Below are 16,341 nucleotides of genomic sequence, written 5' to 3' on the forward strand. Positions count from 1 at the left end.
ACGCGTGTTCCCCTTTAAAAAGCCGCGCATTTTACATCTCCGGGCCGGAATTGATCGCGAACGCTCCGTCTCGAATTTCCTCCCCGACCGGCGGAACTCGTCCCGCGAGGATGACGCGGCAAGACCGGATCGAGTTGGACCCGGCCATTATTTTCGCCACATTGAGAAACATATATTTGATATTCATAACTGTAATCGTCGTAAAGATTTTCTCCCGGTGTCCTTCCGGGTATTAGAGTTCGATGTTAATTAACGCCCGGGAGGTTATGCAGATTTCCGTTACTCCCCGTTTGCCGAATCGTCCCTTCGCTCGGCGGAGATTCTTATTCTTCTCTCGATTCGAACCCGCCTTTTGAATTACGGCTCGACCCCGTTTCTCGGACTTTTCCGATGTTACGTCGCCGCCTCCGAGCGGGCACTCCCATGCGATATTCGGTGGAGCCGCGCGCGCGCGTCATCTTCGGGCGATCGTAAATCATAACGCGAGTCCGCACTGCCGGTGTTCGTATAAATATCGCGCATTAATTCAGCATTAAAGCTTAAATTATCGAGTCACGCGGAGCCGACGCGACGCCTACAGAAGAGATGGACCGCCTTAGGGAAGCCCGGAGAGTTCCTCGCCCGTAGAAAGTCGCGGTATAAACCATCTCGGAAATTCGGGGATCCACCTTCCTCGCGGGGATGAGAAGTGTCGGGAAGAATGTGCGTACATTTACGTAGCTTCACGTTTCCTTTCTCTCTCTTTCTCCCTCTCTCCTCCTTCTCATCGATATAATCGACTCGGAGCTAAATCACAGCGTACAATTGAAACGTGTTCGATGATTATTTCTTCTTTCACGATTCTTCCCAACGCACTACGCATTATCTTACGGCGAAAGAGTTACACTGAGAAAGAAATGTATGATATTTGGAAGTATAACGGCATAACGAAAAAATTACAATCAAGAAAACTAAGAATATAAATCTAGCAAATGTTATAATAATATATTCTCAGTATACTCGCGCCGCAAAACGTCCGATCCCTTCGTCGAAAGCGACTCACCGTTTGATTGGAGACCGCAAATCACGGATCGCGTATTGGACGCGCCTCGAGGGGAGATAAATCTGCGGAAATGGACTTTTCGACGGAGAAACGACTTTAATTGGCGCGCGCGGTTCTCCGCGGAAGACGCGGAGGGACGCGCCGTCGCGGAACGCGCTAATTGATCGAAACAATCGCCGAGACGTAATTAATGTCCCATCGACGACACATATCGGGCGTAGTGTATGATGCTCGGCGCAATCGCGCGACTCAACCGGAGAGTTCGATAAAATATCGTTTCGCGAAACGTTTCCCGGTGAATCCGACGCGTCCGACGAATCCACGGAAGGAGAGCCGCATCGACGTTGCTCGGCCGACGTGGATCTCTCCGCGTCAATTATACTTTCCGGCGTGAACGCCGCGAGAGAGATTCAAGATAATTCACTTTGCAGAGTAATACCGAATTAGAGTATCGTGTCCGAGTGAAAATTTGGATGCTACTCTGACGCTCTTAAGAATAATTCACGCCTACTTAGACTGCCTATGGACTAATAAAAACCTGCTTTGACGATATCGATGCTTCTTAACTTCTCTTTGGAATTTCTTGTCTTCTCTTTTTCATTCTTAAACAGATTGAATTTCAACGGTAAAACAGCGAAAACGGAAATCTAAGACATCGTTAGGACTGAAATAGGGGGTCATATTATATTATTAGAATTGAAATCGAATCTATTTTACTATCTTAGCTCCTACTCCACGTAGAATTGAAGGTTTAACATAGGGCGAAAATTTCGACTCGGAACAGGCGGGATTAAAATATCGGCGTGTCGGTGCTACTCGCTCGCGTCGCGGTGAGAGGGAGCCCGATCGTCCGTAAATAACGCCGTCCCGGCGCCAAGGATTATTTACATTTCATGCAAATGAAATGCGCGCGTGATTTCATTAATATGTTAATGCCCGGTGAAAGAACTATCTTCATTCGCGGCTCGCGGTGATAAATATTATATCGAAGCGTGCGCGCGCGTGTAAAGCGCGTTACGTCCGTTATTTATCACTCGATGTGCCTTGTTTATCAGAAAGCGGAGGCGACGGATGATTGTATCGAACACCCCCGTTCGTGCGTTCCTCCGCAAATTTCAGACTGATTTATCCCGTCGTCGAGCGCGCCGCCGCCACGTCGACATCCGTCCCGTTCGTCCGAATCCTCATAATGAAATCGTCAAGCGCGAATGAGATTCACCCCGGCTCGCGCATCTCCTTCCAGCCCTGAGTCGCGGAAATTTCATTTTTCGCGCCGGGTAATTCCGCGATGAAATTAATTACTCCGGCAGATATTCGCTAATGGAAGATTCGCGTAAAAGTCCGGCTGTCACTCTGTTTCTCTCTCTCCCTCTCTCTCTTTCTGATCGGAGGGGACCGTCGTCCGGCGAGAATTCCCGCCGGAATTCCGAGCAGGCGCGAACGAAATTTTCTTCCATTTGCATACGATCGCGATCGAGCGGCACGTGCGGCGCGCGATTCCCTTTAATTGGGAGTGGATCGCACTGCCCTACAGTTACGGGGACGACGAGGAGAGAGAGAGAGAGAGAGAGAGAGAAAGCGACCGGAGGAACCTCCGTCTGGGCGTGGACGTCGATGATCTCTCGGATGTATTTCATCGTCCACTCTCCCGGTGTGGGTGTCAACGCTCCCGTCAAACGTTTCGCCCTCGCAGCGTCTCCGCGGAGAGAGAACGGACCCTGGTGTTTACCTTCGGCCGAACGTTATAATTAGATGCGATCCGTGGCTCGTAAATATAATTTCGTGTTGCGTAGAAACGACGCGTTATTTATGGCCGAAGTGTTCTTACCGAAGATACCGCTACTTGTGAAGCACGAAGGGAGCGCGACGCGTCCGCTGGTCCGCGCGTGCGTCCGGCGCTCTCGGTGTCGCCCGTCGGACTCCGAGCACGCAAATAACGAGAAGATGACGAAAAGGACTTGTAGAGGTATTATTATTTTAATAAAATCACCAGGTCGTTGATCGCCCAGTTTTTCAGAATTTTAATACGTAAGCTACGTCATTTCGGATAAATGTTTAAGTATATGGCAGCTAACCTTTAAAGATTCACGGCAAATATTGTACATTGTATTATGTATTGTACAGAGAAGAAGGTTTCCTTGGATTTAGCATACGTGTTCGTTTGATTCGGGTTTGCTCAACATAAACAACTGTTTAACGTAAACAAAAGTTTAATATCAAATATCTTATTGTTGTGTTAATCATAACCTCTCTAATAATATTATCACAAGCCAATCACTTTTTAATCTCAGTTTTCATTCTCTCTCTCTCTCTCTCTCTCTCGATGATTGAAAATAACGGTTTACCGTAGCAACCGTAAGTAACGTGATTCACGTACACCTGCTTTTTCGAATGGCGTAATTCTTCATTTCCGGGATCACGAATCCGGCCCGGATACGCGATGAAACAATACAACGCGACCACGCGCGTTTCCTTGCCGCTTCTTCGCGGTCGACAGACGATCGGGCGTGAATTTCATTGCGGGCGCTATGCATTTACATATGCAAATGCAACTATCTGTTATCCTCCACCCGTTCTCTCTCTCTCTTTCTCTTTATATACATGTATGTATATATCTTTCCCGCTTTCTCTTTCTCCCAGTCTCCGGATGCAAACCCCCTACGTCCCACGCTACAAGAGCGACTCTCTCGCGCTGATGAATAATAATGGCTAATAATTTAACGTCCGATCGATCAACGCCCTGCCCTGCGGAGCGGCACCTGCGGCAAACGCAAGTTGCGACCGAGTCGATCGTGCGACTGCACGATCGATTCCTTTTGGAATTCCGCGGTGAAGGATGATCTCCGCGGCGGCGGACTTCTTGCCGCCACCGCGACATCGCGAGCGAGCGGACCGATCGATCGATCGACCGGCGCAAAAAGGGAGGAGGACGGTCGTGTGCGCGCCGCATCGATCGTTTGTTATTATTACAGGGTATCTCGTATCGCCCGCAGCTCCGTTCTATCGGCGAGCGAAACGCGGCGCATCGCGCCGTTACCGCCGTTGAAATTTCGCGAGCCGCCTCGCATTTTTAAGCGTGCTCGCTTGCGATTAACTTGCAACTTGTTACAATCGCAACAATGACGAACATCAAATGATTACGCGCTTCCCTCCCCTCTTTCTCTCTTTCTCCCTCCCTCTCTCTCTCTCTCTCTCTCTCTCACTCTTTCCTCGACGCGATCTCTCGGGAAGATAATTACAATAATGTCAGATATTGACATTAAAATATGATAATGATTGTCGACAAGTTTTAATTATCGCGTTAACGTCCAATACATCACACTCGGCGGAGCGCTGGCCGTGAATCGACGACGGGATGCGTGGAAAACAATTTGCATGACGTTCGGCCTCTCGCTCGCTCGCGGGACGTTTCGCGCATCTCGAGGTTCCTCCGCGATTCTTCCGCGCGCGCATTAACTCTATCGCACGATAATTAAGTTAATTACCGGCGCGCTAACGCAGCGGCTCTCGCGAGCCAGCCGGACAGGCGTTAAACCTCCGTCGACGCGCGCTTTACATCCGCGACTCGCCCGCGGAGCACCAGCTGCGGAACACGACAGCCGATGATGGATACCGTCGTGTCCCTAATCGAACTCTCTCGCCGGCTCTCTCGATCGTACACGCCGATCGTGTGCGCGCCACGGCCGTTAAATCGCGTCGCGATTAATGAAGAAGAACCGTTGGGACCGTTTAGCCAACTTGAGCGACGCGACGGCCATTCGCGAGACCGCGAACGAGCCGGAGTATCTCGTGTAGTCAATGATATTCCTACTTCGAGTAAATACCTCTCAAAAAGTACTCGGGTAAACGTTTTACGCGGATCAAGTCAACATTACTCGAGCGGTAATACTTTTTTCTTCAATGTTCACCTTGAAACATGCATTCGCGAGGTGCGGCTGGGAGATTCGTCCGGCGGCCCATCGTTCTCTCGAGGGATAAATTATTACTATCGTTATCACTGACTTGAATTCTCAATTGAATGATCGGAAAAGGCATTTCCCAGACCACGCTCGGGAGATTCCCCATGGTGGAAATATTCTCACGGCAAGCGTCGTTTCCGCGGACGTGTCGGAGTTCCGTAACGCGGCCAGCCTCGTGGAGTACGGTATGATAGATACCAGTTGCTTATCGCGGATGGGGTTCGCGCTGACCGGCGTTCCGCGAATGCGCAGCTAAATCAGAAAGACGTCTGTCTCGTTACCGGAAACGAGAGACGAGAGAGAGAGAGACGGGGACGACGCGACCGATCGCCGCTTACATCGACGCGCCGTTTCGCCTTTACGGCGCGTAAATCGCTTCCAGAAGTCGCGATGTCGCTCGCCTAATGCGCGAGCCGGATAATGCGCGAAATCAATATAAATCACTCGCGGCCGGGACGCGAGTATGACGTTTACACTGTCGCGTCCGACTTGAATTTATCGCACGTCGCTCGGCGCATCGCGTAGCGTCGCGCGTTTCGCCGTGATGTATTGCGAGGACACTGCTTGGCCGGGCATCTGTCGTGCGTGGATGTGCGTGGTTTCACCGGGGGACCGCGCAAAAATTGTCCGTGAGCGAGCGAGGAACCTTCCCTTCTCTCCGTTGCGCAAGACGGGTTCGCTATTATTTTTCGACACTCAATGTATCTCCCTAAATAAGCTTGGAAACGAGCAACAACTTTTTCACTCGCTTCCGCTACGTGGAAATCGACAGGTAGGTCATACATGATTTAAGGAATATGTTCGATTTTTCTCGCTGCGTTGATCGCAATTTTGAATTTTGGAAACCTCCGTCCCACTGTGCGTCGTCGTCTCCTCGTCCCGATCGAACGATTGAGACGTCGAAAAAAGCAACTTAAATCAACGGAGACGTTCCGCCATAAATATCTCCGGGCGTAGGAAAGCCCCGAGCCGACGAAATCTCCGCTGATTCAGTCATGTCGCGGGGCTCGTCTTCGACCTCCGCGCGCGCGCGCGCGCCTCACGAAGCGCGCCGATATTTCCACGAGTTCGATTTATGCACGGAGCGCGCGAATCGATGATCATTATTAACCGGCCGGTCGATCCCGAAAGTCGCGTACATTCGCGAGCCTGCTCTCGAAGAGAGCACGGCCGATCCACCATCCGCCGCGATTGGCGAGTAACGAATCTCTATTGATCATCCTGGACGGCGACTATCGGCCCGACTTAATTAATCGATCGGGTATTAATCGGCGCGATTATGTTGCCAGAGCCCTGCGCCGTAAAGTGCAATTATGCCAGCTCAATGTGCCAGCACCGAGAACTAATGGGGATTCCATAAGCGATTTTTGAGGGAGTGGTCTCTTTCTCTCTCTCTCTCTCTCTCTCGTTCGCTCACTCGTTCGCTATCTTCCTGATGGATCGCGATAAAATTCACGCGGATTTCTAGTCCGGAGTGGTCTCCTTAATGAAATTCAGTGGCTCGTGGCCACGTCGTCACCGTTTAAACTAGTTTCTCCAGTGAGGAACATTAATCGCGAATATGCGCTTCGTTCCCCAGATAGACAGATAATAGCGTTTCATTAACCATTTTAAAGCAAGTCTTCCAAAAATGCATTTACGATCAAGATCTTTATCGCTGAAAAAAAAAGAGAGTTATGTTCAAGCAAATATCTACCAAGAATGCATTTGCGTTAAGATCCTTTATATTGAAGAAAGCGTTATAGTTCGTATATAAATATCGCTAGCATTTTTCTCCCACTCCACTACATTCAAGTAATATTTATTTAATTCAAGTAAAATAATTACTCCAATGCTCCTCGGAAAGTATTTACTTGAACGCAATTTAAATAGCATTCTTTTCTTCCGGCGTAGAAGTGATAAGGTATTAATATTTAACGGTGGGTTGTTATATTTAATGACAAATAATTTGTATGTAACAAATTATAATGATAAATAGTTCGCGGTAATTGGTGATACGCATAGAAATGACAAGCAATTTACGAGTGGTTTTACGAGTCAAGTTTACGTCCCATCTTGCAGGATATACGACGTCTTTTCTGACCTTTCTATATCTGTTGCAATAAGAGAATCTTTGTGCTCATACAATAGTTATTAGCTTAGCGTAGAATAGTAAGTAACTGTGTGTACAGGTGTGTAGGTTGTGTGTAGGTTAGTCTGGAATTTTGGAGGACTCTTTTTAACAAAGAGGAACTTATTACTGGCCTATAAGAGCCTAAGCACGGATGTACCAGTGCTATTTTGAATATTAATACAATTAGGGATTTAGTATTAATACAACCGGCAAGTTTCTCGATATCGGGATATCGACGTCATATAAAAAGAATCCCTCGAAACTCTCTCTCTCTCTCTCTCTCGACTTCTCAAACAGAACTCGTCTGTCAATAACGGAACGCCAGCCGTCGTAATTTAGCGGGCATCACAGCGCGGTGGCATTTGCGAGTCAGCTGGCGGTATATTAACTTCGATTATCCGACGCTGCTTTCTTTCGCGCACCGAGATGAATAATCGGCCGTACTTTACCGTACGAGGCGATAATCGCAACAACAACAACACACACACCGTCGCCTATTACGTCTCGGACGATAACGGACACGTACGTGTACACGTGCGTTCGTGTGGACGGAGGGGAGGAGGGGGGCAAGAAAAAAAAGCCGTATGCGCGCGCGTGCGCGCACACGTAGCGACGATAAATTTACATAGCGATGTAATCGGCGAGGAACAAGTAACCGAACAAGAAGATTCTCTATCTGCACGGTAGAGGCGGTAAGGAAACACCTCGTTGGTTAAAACGATACGCGCTCGGCTAACGAGCCGTGGAAGCAGCGGGCGATGCAGATATGATTGCGCTTCGTCGATATAGATATAACTCCCGGCGGGGGGGGNGGGGGGGAAGGAGAGGGGGCGATAATTGCGGCGAATCCGACAATGTGTTTCGCGCGGGGTTAACAGTCAATTAAAGGCCCGCGAATGATACGTATGAGCCGATTACGATCGCGGGAGTGATTACGATTCGAGTCGTTAGTCGTCTTAATGGAAGCGGCGAGCGTTAATTGCCGGGCGGCCGGCGATCGTTCTCGCGGACTCGGCGCGATTTCATTGCGTTCGGCTGCGTCATTTATACTGTTAATGTTTGGGGCCGATTACGGGCACTCTGTGTATATACGGGGCACTTGAAATTTATATGTTTAACTGGGTTACCGGGAGAACAGATTACGATAAGTGTGGTTTATGTTACAGGTAAGTACTCGAGCGCAGGCGGAATGCACGTCGCACGAGGACGCGATATGTATCGGTGAGTCAAGATGATTTAACATCCGCGTCCGCGTACGCGTAAGTAAGCGTTAATTGTAAGTTACGTACGTATTTGGAGTGGCTTTGGCGGGATATAAAAATGAGCGTAAAAATATGAAATACGGCGGAGAGGGGGGTAAGATTAATTAAATGCGGGGAATATTTTGAGGAATTTTCAGTTAGCTTCAAGACTAAGTATTAGAGGGGAACGATTCTAAAAATATGGAGAAAAAGCACCGAATTGTATACCATTTCGTTTTTGGCTCTATAGCCTTGTTGAAGGTGTATAATTAAAATTTACGTGCACGAATGCAAACCAGAAACACTTCTCTACTAAAATATATGATAGTGTTATGAAGATTATTATATATTACGTATGTATATATTATCACATATTTCCTTGGAAATAACTATTATTTAATATCTTTAAGAATTGACGCTTCTAGAAACTAGGTCTCAAAACTGACATACCCCAAAATCAGTAAAATGATATTTCACAACAAAGTTCAGGTATTGATTGAAAGTCCAGCAAACCCCATATATTGGTTTAGCAAACCTAAATCCAGTTTTGCTGCTTTTTCTGTATATATTGATTTACATACATAATTTATATTTTGCATTTATATAATTTATATAATTCACAAAATTCTAGATATATATAAAATATGTGCTGGAAGTTTGAGTTAATTCATAGTTCTCCAGATCTCCTTTTCTCTTCTTCCTCTTTCTCTCTTTTCCAAGCTCGTTATATCGAATGACCAGGCCTTCTCTCTCTCTCTCTCTCTATGTGTGTGTGTGGGTTTCTCTCTTTCGAGCCGCCGTTTTACCTCGAGATCTTTCGTGTGGAGGCGTTATTGGCTGCCACGGAGTTCCTGTTTTCATCGCGGCGCCGACACGATTGATCGCAATTACCAGACGCGCGCCATTATGCCCACAGAAGTCGGCTGTTCAAATGTGCGTGACAGCCGCGGAGGGATATGCGAAAGTGCCGTTCGCGCCTCAACGCGCTTATTTTCTGCATGGGAAACGCTCGCGCGGCGAACGCCCGTCCGCCCGTAAATTACGACTTCCGAATAACGTTGTAAAAGCGCGATTGATACGAAAGTAAATCCGAGTCGAGAGTAAATTCTACGGGTATCGGAGAGCGCAAACGCGCGTGTTTAACGTCGGCAAACGGCATCGGTAATGGCTAGCCGCGCGTTTAATCTCCTCGATTTATTTGCGCGCAGCACGGTACAAACGTTTAATTAATCATTCACATTACTGTCATAACGTTAATGCGAGACCGTTGATAAATATTTGACGCATCAACACAACGAGAGGAGAGCGAATCGCTCTTCGGCAATTTCGACGATCGGCGCCGATTATACGTACCTTTTCGAAAAAGAGTAAGCGATAAAAGTATGCCTGGACACTTGCCTAACACCGGACATTTTTGTTATTTTGATCTTTAAATATTAGAACCTCCAACATAGAACATTATATAGGAATATACGTGCACAATTTTTCTCATATCGCTCCTTCGATAAATACGTCCGATTTTCAGTGAAATGCGTTTTCTCTGCCTTCTTTTACACATCGCTGTAAACATCCGCATTGAGCAGATCCTGAACCCGATATTCCTTACCATTTTATGAGAGCTTCCGCTACACGTACACGTATTGTGTGAATATATACCAATATTTTATATTTAAAGATTAAACATTCGTATTTAAGGACCAAAGCAACAGGAATGTCCACGCAGTTAGATACGATGTCCAGGCATTGATACTTTTATCTTACATCGCAGGAATGAATTCGAGGTGTTCCGAGGGATAATTTTGCTTCCTGACATCGCCAATTTTGAGCAAAGCCTTTCAGCCGCGAGGATTAATGTGTTTACGAAGCGCGCTGCGGCGAGTGAGCGAGAGTGAGAATGTACGTGTGTATGAAAGAGAGAGAGAGAGAGAGAGAAACAAACGCGTTTATCACACCGAGCTCATAGATCACGAAGGAGATCTGTTCTCTCTCTCTCTCTCTCTCGAGCACGCCAGTAGATTCGACCACTCATTAGTGCGCTAACCCTCGACGAATGACCGTTCCACCTGTCCACTTCGGGTGCAATTAGCCTTCCATTTCGGTAGACGCGGCCGTCGAAACAACGCGTCGCGGCAATTCCCCGGCCGGACGTCGAGATGGATGGAAAGGCCTCTCGATCGGCCGGCACTCAATTTGGCGGTGTGCTCCGTGAACGCAAGCGCTCAAGCGCGTTAGTTTCGCGGCGAAGCCTTACCGCCGTGTTGCCTCTTGTAATTGACCAATGCGCGTTTCGATGCTGCCCGCGCAACGCTCCTCGAGATCGTTATGCATAGAAAGCGATTACGGGCATTTAATTGCCGGCGGAGCGGACGAGAAGCCGGGCCGCCGCGAGATAAGAGTGACGTAACTCGCGAGGGGGCCCGCGACTGATATAGTAATCGTTAGCACACGCTCGCTTTCAAAGCCGCCTGAATCGCGCCGCGATGACTCTTAATAATAACTCGGCGCGATTAGACCGGCTGTGCGACACGAGGGAAAGAAAGAGCCACGAATGTCGTGTCGCGCACTCGTACGCTCTCGTGAGAACGGAGGTAATGGCGATCGCTCCGTCGAGCCCTGCGACGAGACCCGTTTTATCCAAATATCGCGTTGCCACACCGCTTGCGGCATTAAAGTAGAACGAGTCTGTCAGATGTTAGAGGAAATATTCGAGAATATAAGATTAATGTTAGTGTAATAATATTATTATTAGTAGTGATAACATTAATATTAGAGAAGTATTAGTCTGTTAAATATTAGGAGCAAGACACCAAACTGATTTTGTTTTGAGCCAAAATTTCGACTCACGCATTCTCACAGTTCCTCGTCTCTCTTTTTCTCTCTCTCTCTCTGGCGCTTCAGGGGATATCATTTCAGTGCGCCTTATAAATAAAGCAATTCATTCATCTACTCATTCTCTTTCTCTCTCGCACACGCGCACACATAGCGGAGAAGGGATTAGTTTGATTACCCCCTAAGTAGAGCGGGTGGAGGTTTGTTTAACATCTAGGTATTAGTAGGTATACACAATGCGAGGGGCCGGTGAGCTCGCCCCTCACACATTGACGGTGTCAATGTTGTAGCAATTAAAATAACACGGGGCGAGGCGGCCGCGATTATCGAGAGTGCCGCCGCTGTATTCGAGCAGGTGTAACTAAGATCGGGCGAGTAGCGCGGCCAGGCGTTATGAAGCCGTTGTAAGCTCGCCGCGGGGGTCCCATCGGCGAGGCGTGTTACTTGCCAGCGTGAATTACGCGCGCTTTTGCATTTACACTGAAAACCGAAGGATCGGCCGGGAAACTGATATTTATCGCGTCGGGCGCGAGCGCGCTCGCAGCGATGGACTCGTCGGCCGGAGCGTCGTGCATGTCCGACGACGTCTCAATCGACACACCCGGCGCCGACCGTTGTTGTTCGTTCGTGGTAGCTCGCCCAAGCTCTATTCGCCTTTACGACGGGGATTGCAAGTACGAGAGCGCACGATGGCGCCATCGCTACGGCGCTAGTGTGTACGCTCTTGTGAAACCGCGGAGTCTTGAGAAAATCCCACCCGCCGAGATCGCTTTTCCTCCGCGCTCTGTGTAAATCTAGTTTCAACGGCGGAGCTCCCGGATTTTCCCAGACGCAGCATGGATGACGATTCGAGCGCCCAGGGTTGCCCCGGAAAATAGGTTGTCCCACTGTGACATCAATTGAGCATCCCACACCTAATCCCAACTATAGGATGAAGATCCTTTTCCGCTCATTGGCTGCGGCCGTGGTCGCTAGTCGAATGACAGTTCGACCGAATATCGGGAAAATAAGGAGATTGACAAAGGGGGCTTGTATTTTCACATTACCGCGTGCAATAACGCGCGCGACAGATTTACCGTGACTGTATCGATGGGTATCGCCGGAATCGCGTGTCTCCCTCGCGTTCTGTCCGCTAAATTGCCCGGCGCGCACACGTGAGACCCGCGATCGAGGTCCGCTCGAAAGCAAACGCGCCTTCGTCGGGCGCTCGCCCTCGCAACGCCAGCACCGTCGGCACCCTGCACGCTCCGTGTTTCAGCGACCTCCGTCCCTCGCCGACGCTTCCCCGTCCGCTCGCGCACCATCAGACGCTCGTCCATCAGGCCGGAGAGCGCGATTTGATCAACAAATTGGTACAAATCCCCGGCGGGGCCACGCCGCGGCTGACCTCGGCTCGATCATCGATCGGTGCCAGCTAACATCAGCCGCGGCCCGTAGATCGCGTAATTAATGCCCGCGCATCAATTCACGCTAAGAGGGCCCATGAGCCCGCGAATAATCCCGCGGGCTCGTCGGCCAACATTCGCCGAAGGAAGTCTCAAGACTCCGGCGCTGCTGCGCTCCTCTCTCTCTCTCTCTCTCGCTCGCTCACTTGGAAAAAGCTGTCTAAATCACGTAGGGAGCCAGAGCTCGCCCGGAGCGGCCGGCCCGCGAGCTGTTTGCTCGGCCGATGTTTGTACGAGGTGGTTTCTCTCGCACGTGCGTGCGTACGTGCGCGTGCACGACCACCGAGCTCGTCGGCGTATACGTGTTTTCGCGAGCGTGTATGCGCGGCCGCACGGATCTCTCGCGGCGAGCTCGCGCGCGAGGGAGAGAGAGAGCGGGGAGAAATTAATAGCCCGGTATTAATTCTCACTGATTCCGCCGCGAAATCACTGGTTGCCTGATTCCATCAATCTGCGCGAGTAATAACAGACGCGCCTCCTCGCCTCTTTGTGCGTCCGTGATGGTGGAACACGGGACGAGCGATACCGTCCGTCTTACGCTGCGAACGGAACCACACGGTACGAGTGTGAGCGCTCTTAAATTGGTAAATAAGGAGCGGGTGCAAGTCTCGCCGGGAAATTTTCGATAAGGGGGTCGTTTTCGTGAGAACCCGAACGCCTCGCTTCTCCGAGTCCTCGCCGAAATGCCTGGCGCGTATTTCGTCGCCTCCCGAGTCGGAATTTTGTAGTTGGCTAGCGGATGCTGCGTTTCTCGGGCGATTTCGACATAGCGCCTTCAGTACTTTCAAACTGTGTAATCATTAGTGCCCAATAAATTAGAATTATTTGTTAAAGTAGGTGCAAACTATTCTTAAGAGCGTCAGAGTAGCATGGAAATTTCAAACTCGGATTTTCACGCGATGTAATTGTCCCATAACTTATCACCTCGCAGCTTACCCATCCCGCGATCTCTTATTTATGATCACTTATCCGACGTCTAATTGAAATGCTGTTATTTTTCCTAACTGTACTATCAGCGGTATTGATTGATGGATCGCGCTCCCCGCCGCGCAAATCCAATTTCGTCGCGATGCGAGAGCCAACGCGCGATCTTTCCCCCCTCCTCCTTTTCCTCTCTCCCTCTTTTTCTCTCTTTCCCGACCCCCGGCTAAATAATCAATCGGCGTTGACACGGGACGCGATCGTCGGAGTTTCCCGGCGTTCACGGAACGAGATCGAGCTCTCGGCGAGGTCGTCCCCGACCGACTCGCTCGTTCACGGAAGACGGGGGGAGAAATGTCGGGGGGAGTAATGTTCGAGAACCGTTCGAGGAAGCGTGCCCCGAAGATCTATGCCCAGGGTGCCCCGTTTCAGCGAGATTCTTCGCTCGCTCGATTGTCGTTAGTCGCGACCGCCGGCGTCCGTCGTCGGCAGCCGGCTCCTCGCAGGTAGGCGCGCGCACAAAGCAACGTCGCGAGATCAAGCGGCTGTGTTACTCCTCCCGAGCAGAGCGCTGCTTTATAATGGAATAGTTCGTGTGAGGGGGGGGGGCGAGAGGGAGCGATTTATCGCGACTATTTCCATGTCGCCTGCTCGCCGGATACCGCGCGCTCGGTTCACCGCCCGCCGGTCAGCTCCGCGGTATTCTCCTCTTCACGGTGAGTCCTCCCTTCCCTCCCCCCCTCCGCCGCGAAACCCGCAACGCGTTGAAGTTCACCGCGCTCGTTTCAAAGGAGGACTCGCGCGGTTTGAGCACGTGTTGAGAGGACCGTTTATTTTGGAAGCGAAGAACACGCTCGAAATTCGCATTGATGCTGTTTCCATTCCCTAATCTTTTCTTTTTTTATCTTCTTTAACACACAAACCGACGAACTGTTGGAATTCACGATGATGATTTAGGGCAGCCGCAAACGATACGCGTGAAGCGAGCCGCGGCAACGCGACGATCAGCTCCTCGGAAAAGCGACAACGATTCGATAATTTCGGATATCGACTCAACACGTCTTTTCTTTCTTTCTTTCTTTCTTTTTTTTTTTTTTTTTTTTTTAAGAGAAGCCATCATAACGAAGAGTAAATTATTAGAATTGAAACCGAACTCATTCTGCTCTCTTAACTCTTATCGTACCGTGTGGAATGAAAGGTTTAACCGTCGGATCAGAGTTTCAGCTCGGCCGTTTCCCGGACATTTTGATCCGGCGCGCGCAAATCCACCTCCTCCCTCCGTTCCCTTTTTACATCTCATCATTGAACACCTCACCCGGCGACCTCCGCTTATCAAATCAAAGCACGTGATACTCATCAGCGTGAATTTTAATTGGGACTGTCGGCAAGTCCCGACGTTAAGCTCTCACCTTCGTCGCGCCTCCTCTCAACCTGTGCGATACCTTTCCGATAGTCGGTGAACCGCGCGCGGATCACTCGCCGATCCCCCGTCAACTCTTCGTATCAAAGGTCGCGAGCCGCATCTCCTCTCCCCCCGTGGAGAGGAGATTGCGAGCGTTGCGGGTGAATATCGGTGAAGGTGCACTTGAGGAAGAGGAGGAGGCGGCGGAGGGAAGAGGAGGAGAGGAGAGTAGGTCGAGGCGTACGGATGAGGAGCCGTCGAAGGAAAAGTGAGCCTAGGCGAGCTCACCGAGGTCGCGGCCGTGCATATTCCGATCCTAACGACGTCTCTCCTCCCGTCCGCGCGAGATCTCGGGGCTCGCTCGCTTATATTGCTCGTAAATTGCGCGCGGCTTCCGACCCGCTTTCTCGTTACTCCCGATGCGACCCCGCGCGCGATGTATGTAGATTGCAGCCGCGGATTTTTCCGACCGGGCAATCCCGATCGACCCGGTCGATGCGGATCCCGTCCGCGCTGTTAAATCGATCGCGGACGGCTCGCCGCACGCGCGAGAGCACGAACCGAGTCGTCCGAGTCGCGCGCGAGCAGAAGGAGAACCCCCCTCCCCCCCTCGTTGAGACTCCGAGGCGGATCTTCCTCCTTAGAGAATTATTCCCTCGCGTTTATTCCACTCTTTGCGAGCTCTGCGAACGGCCGAAAATTCCGACACCTGCGAGATTCATTCGCGCCGCGCTAACGAACGCATCCGCCTGTATCATCCACCTCCCTTCCTCCCCCCGTTCCCTCCTATTTTTTTTCTCTTTCGCCGAGATGTGGTGAATGAATTCGTTTTTCTTCTTTTTTTATTTTTGGTCTCATTTTTATACGGAGGAAAATCTGTCTTTGGATTTAGTATGCATATGTTTGGATTTACATGTGTTTGACTTTGGTTTATTTGATATAAACAACATAATATCGAATATAATTTCGTTCGAATGGAAATATTGTTGTTTCGCTAAAGTAAACACCGTGTTGTTTGATAAGGGAAAACCTGTATTATTTGGAGGAAATATATAATATTTCGTTTTCAATGAGAAAAAAAAATTCATTTCATCGTATAATACGCCGATCATTTCCTCGGCGTCCGTGATGTGCAGGCAGAAGGGATTAAACTGAACGGGAAAGTCACGCGCCATTTTGCACGATTCGCCGTAGTTAATGAGGAATTAATTAATCTGTATGAGCCAGTGAGCGCACGGGATTTATTCTCCGTGTGATAGTTTTTCAGCGGAAGCGCGGTATTTCTGTTTCGGCGCTTCAGCGGTCGTGTTTTTCTGGCAGGAAGAACCGACCGTGACCGTGCAGTCCGTTCGGTATTTTACGCATGCAAGTGATAACGACTTGTTTTCT

General features: G+C 49.7%; 1 protein-coding gene across 1 annotated transcript in view; it reads left to right on the top strand.

Annotated features, from left to right (window-relative positions):
- The first annotated feature begins 2,963 nt into the window (after positions 1–2,963).
- LOC106746979 (Krueppel-like factor 6) overlaps positions 2,964–16,341 on the top strand; it is a 64,001-nt gene continuing 50,623 nt past the window's right edge. The window contains exon 1 of the mRNA XM_014624193.1: positions 2,964–3,008. Coding sequence (XP_014479679.1) covers positions 2,987–3,008 — 22 coding nt within the window. The 5' untranslated portion in view covers positions 2,964–2,986. The remainder of the gene's footprint in view (positions 3,009–16,341) is intronic.

The sequence above is a fragment of the Dinoponera quadriceps genome, unplaced genomic scaffold (assembly GCF_001313825.1).
Source record: "Dinoponera quadriceps isolate SergipeBrazil2010 unplaced genomic scaffold, ASM131382v1 scaffold1846, whole genome shotgun sequence".
Lineage (NCBI taxonomy): Eukaryota > Metazoa > Arthropoda > Insecta > Hymenoptera > Formicidae > Dinoponera > Dinoponera quadriceps.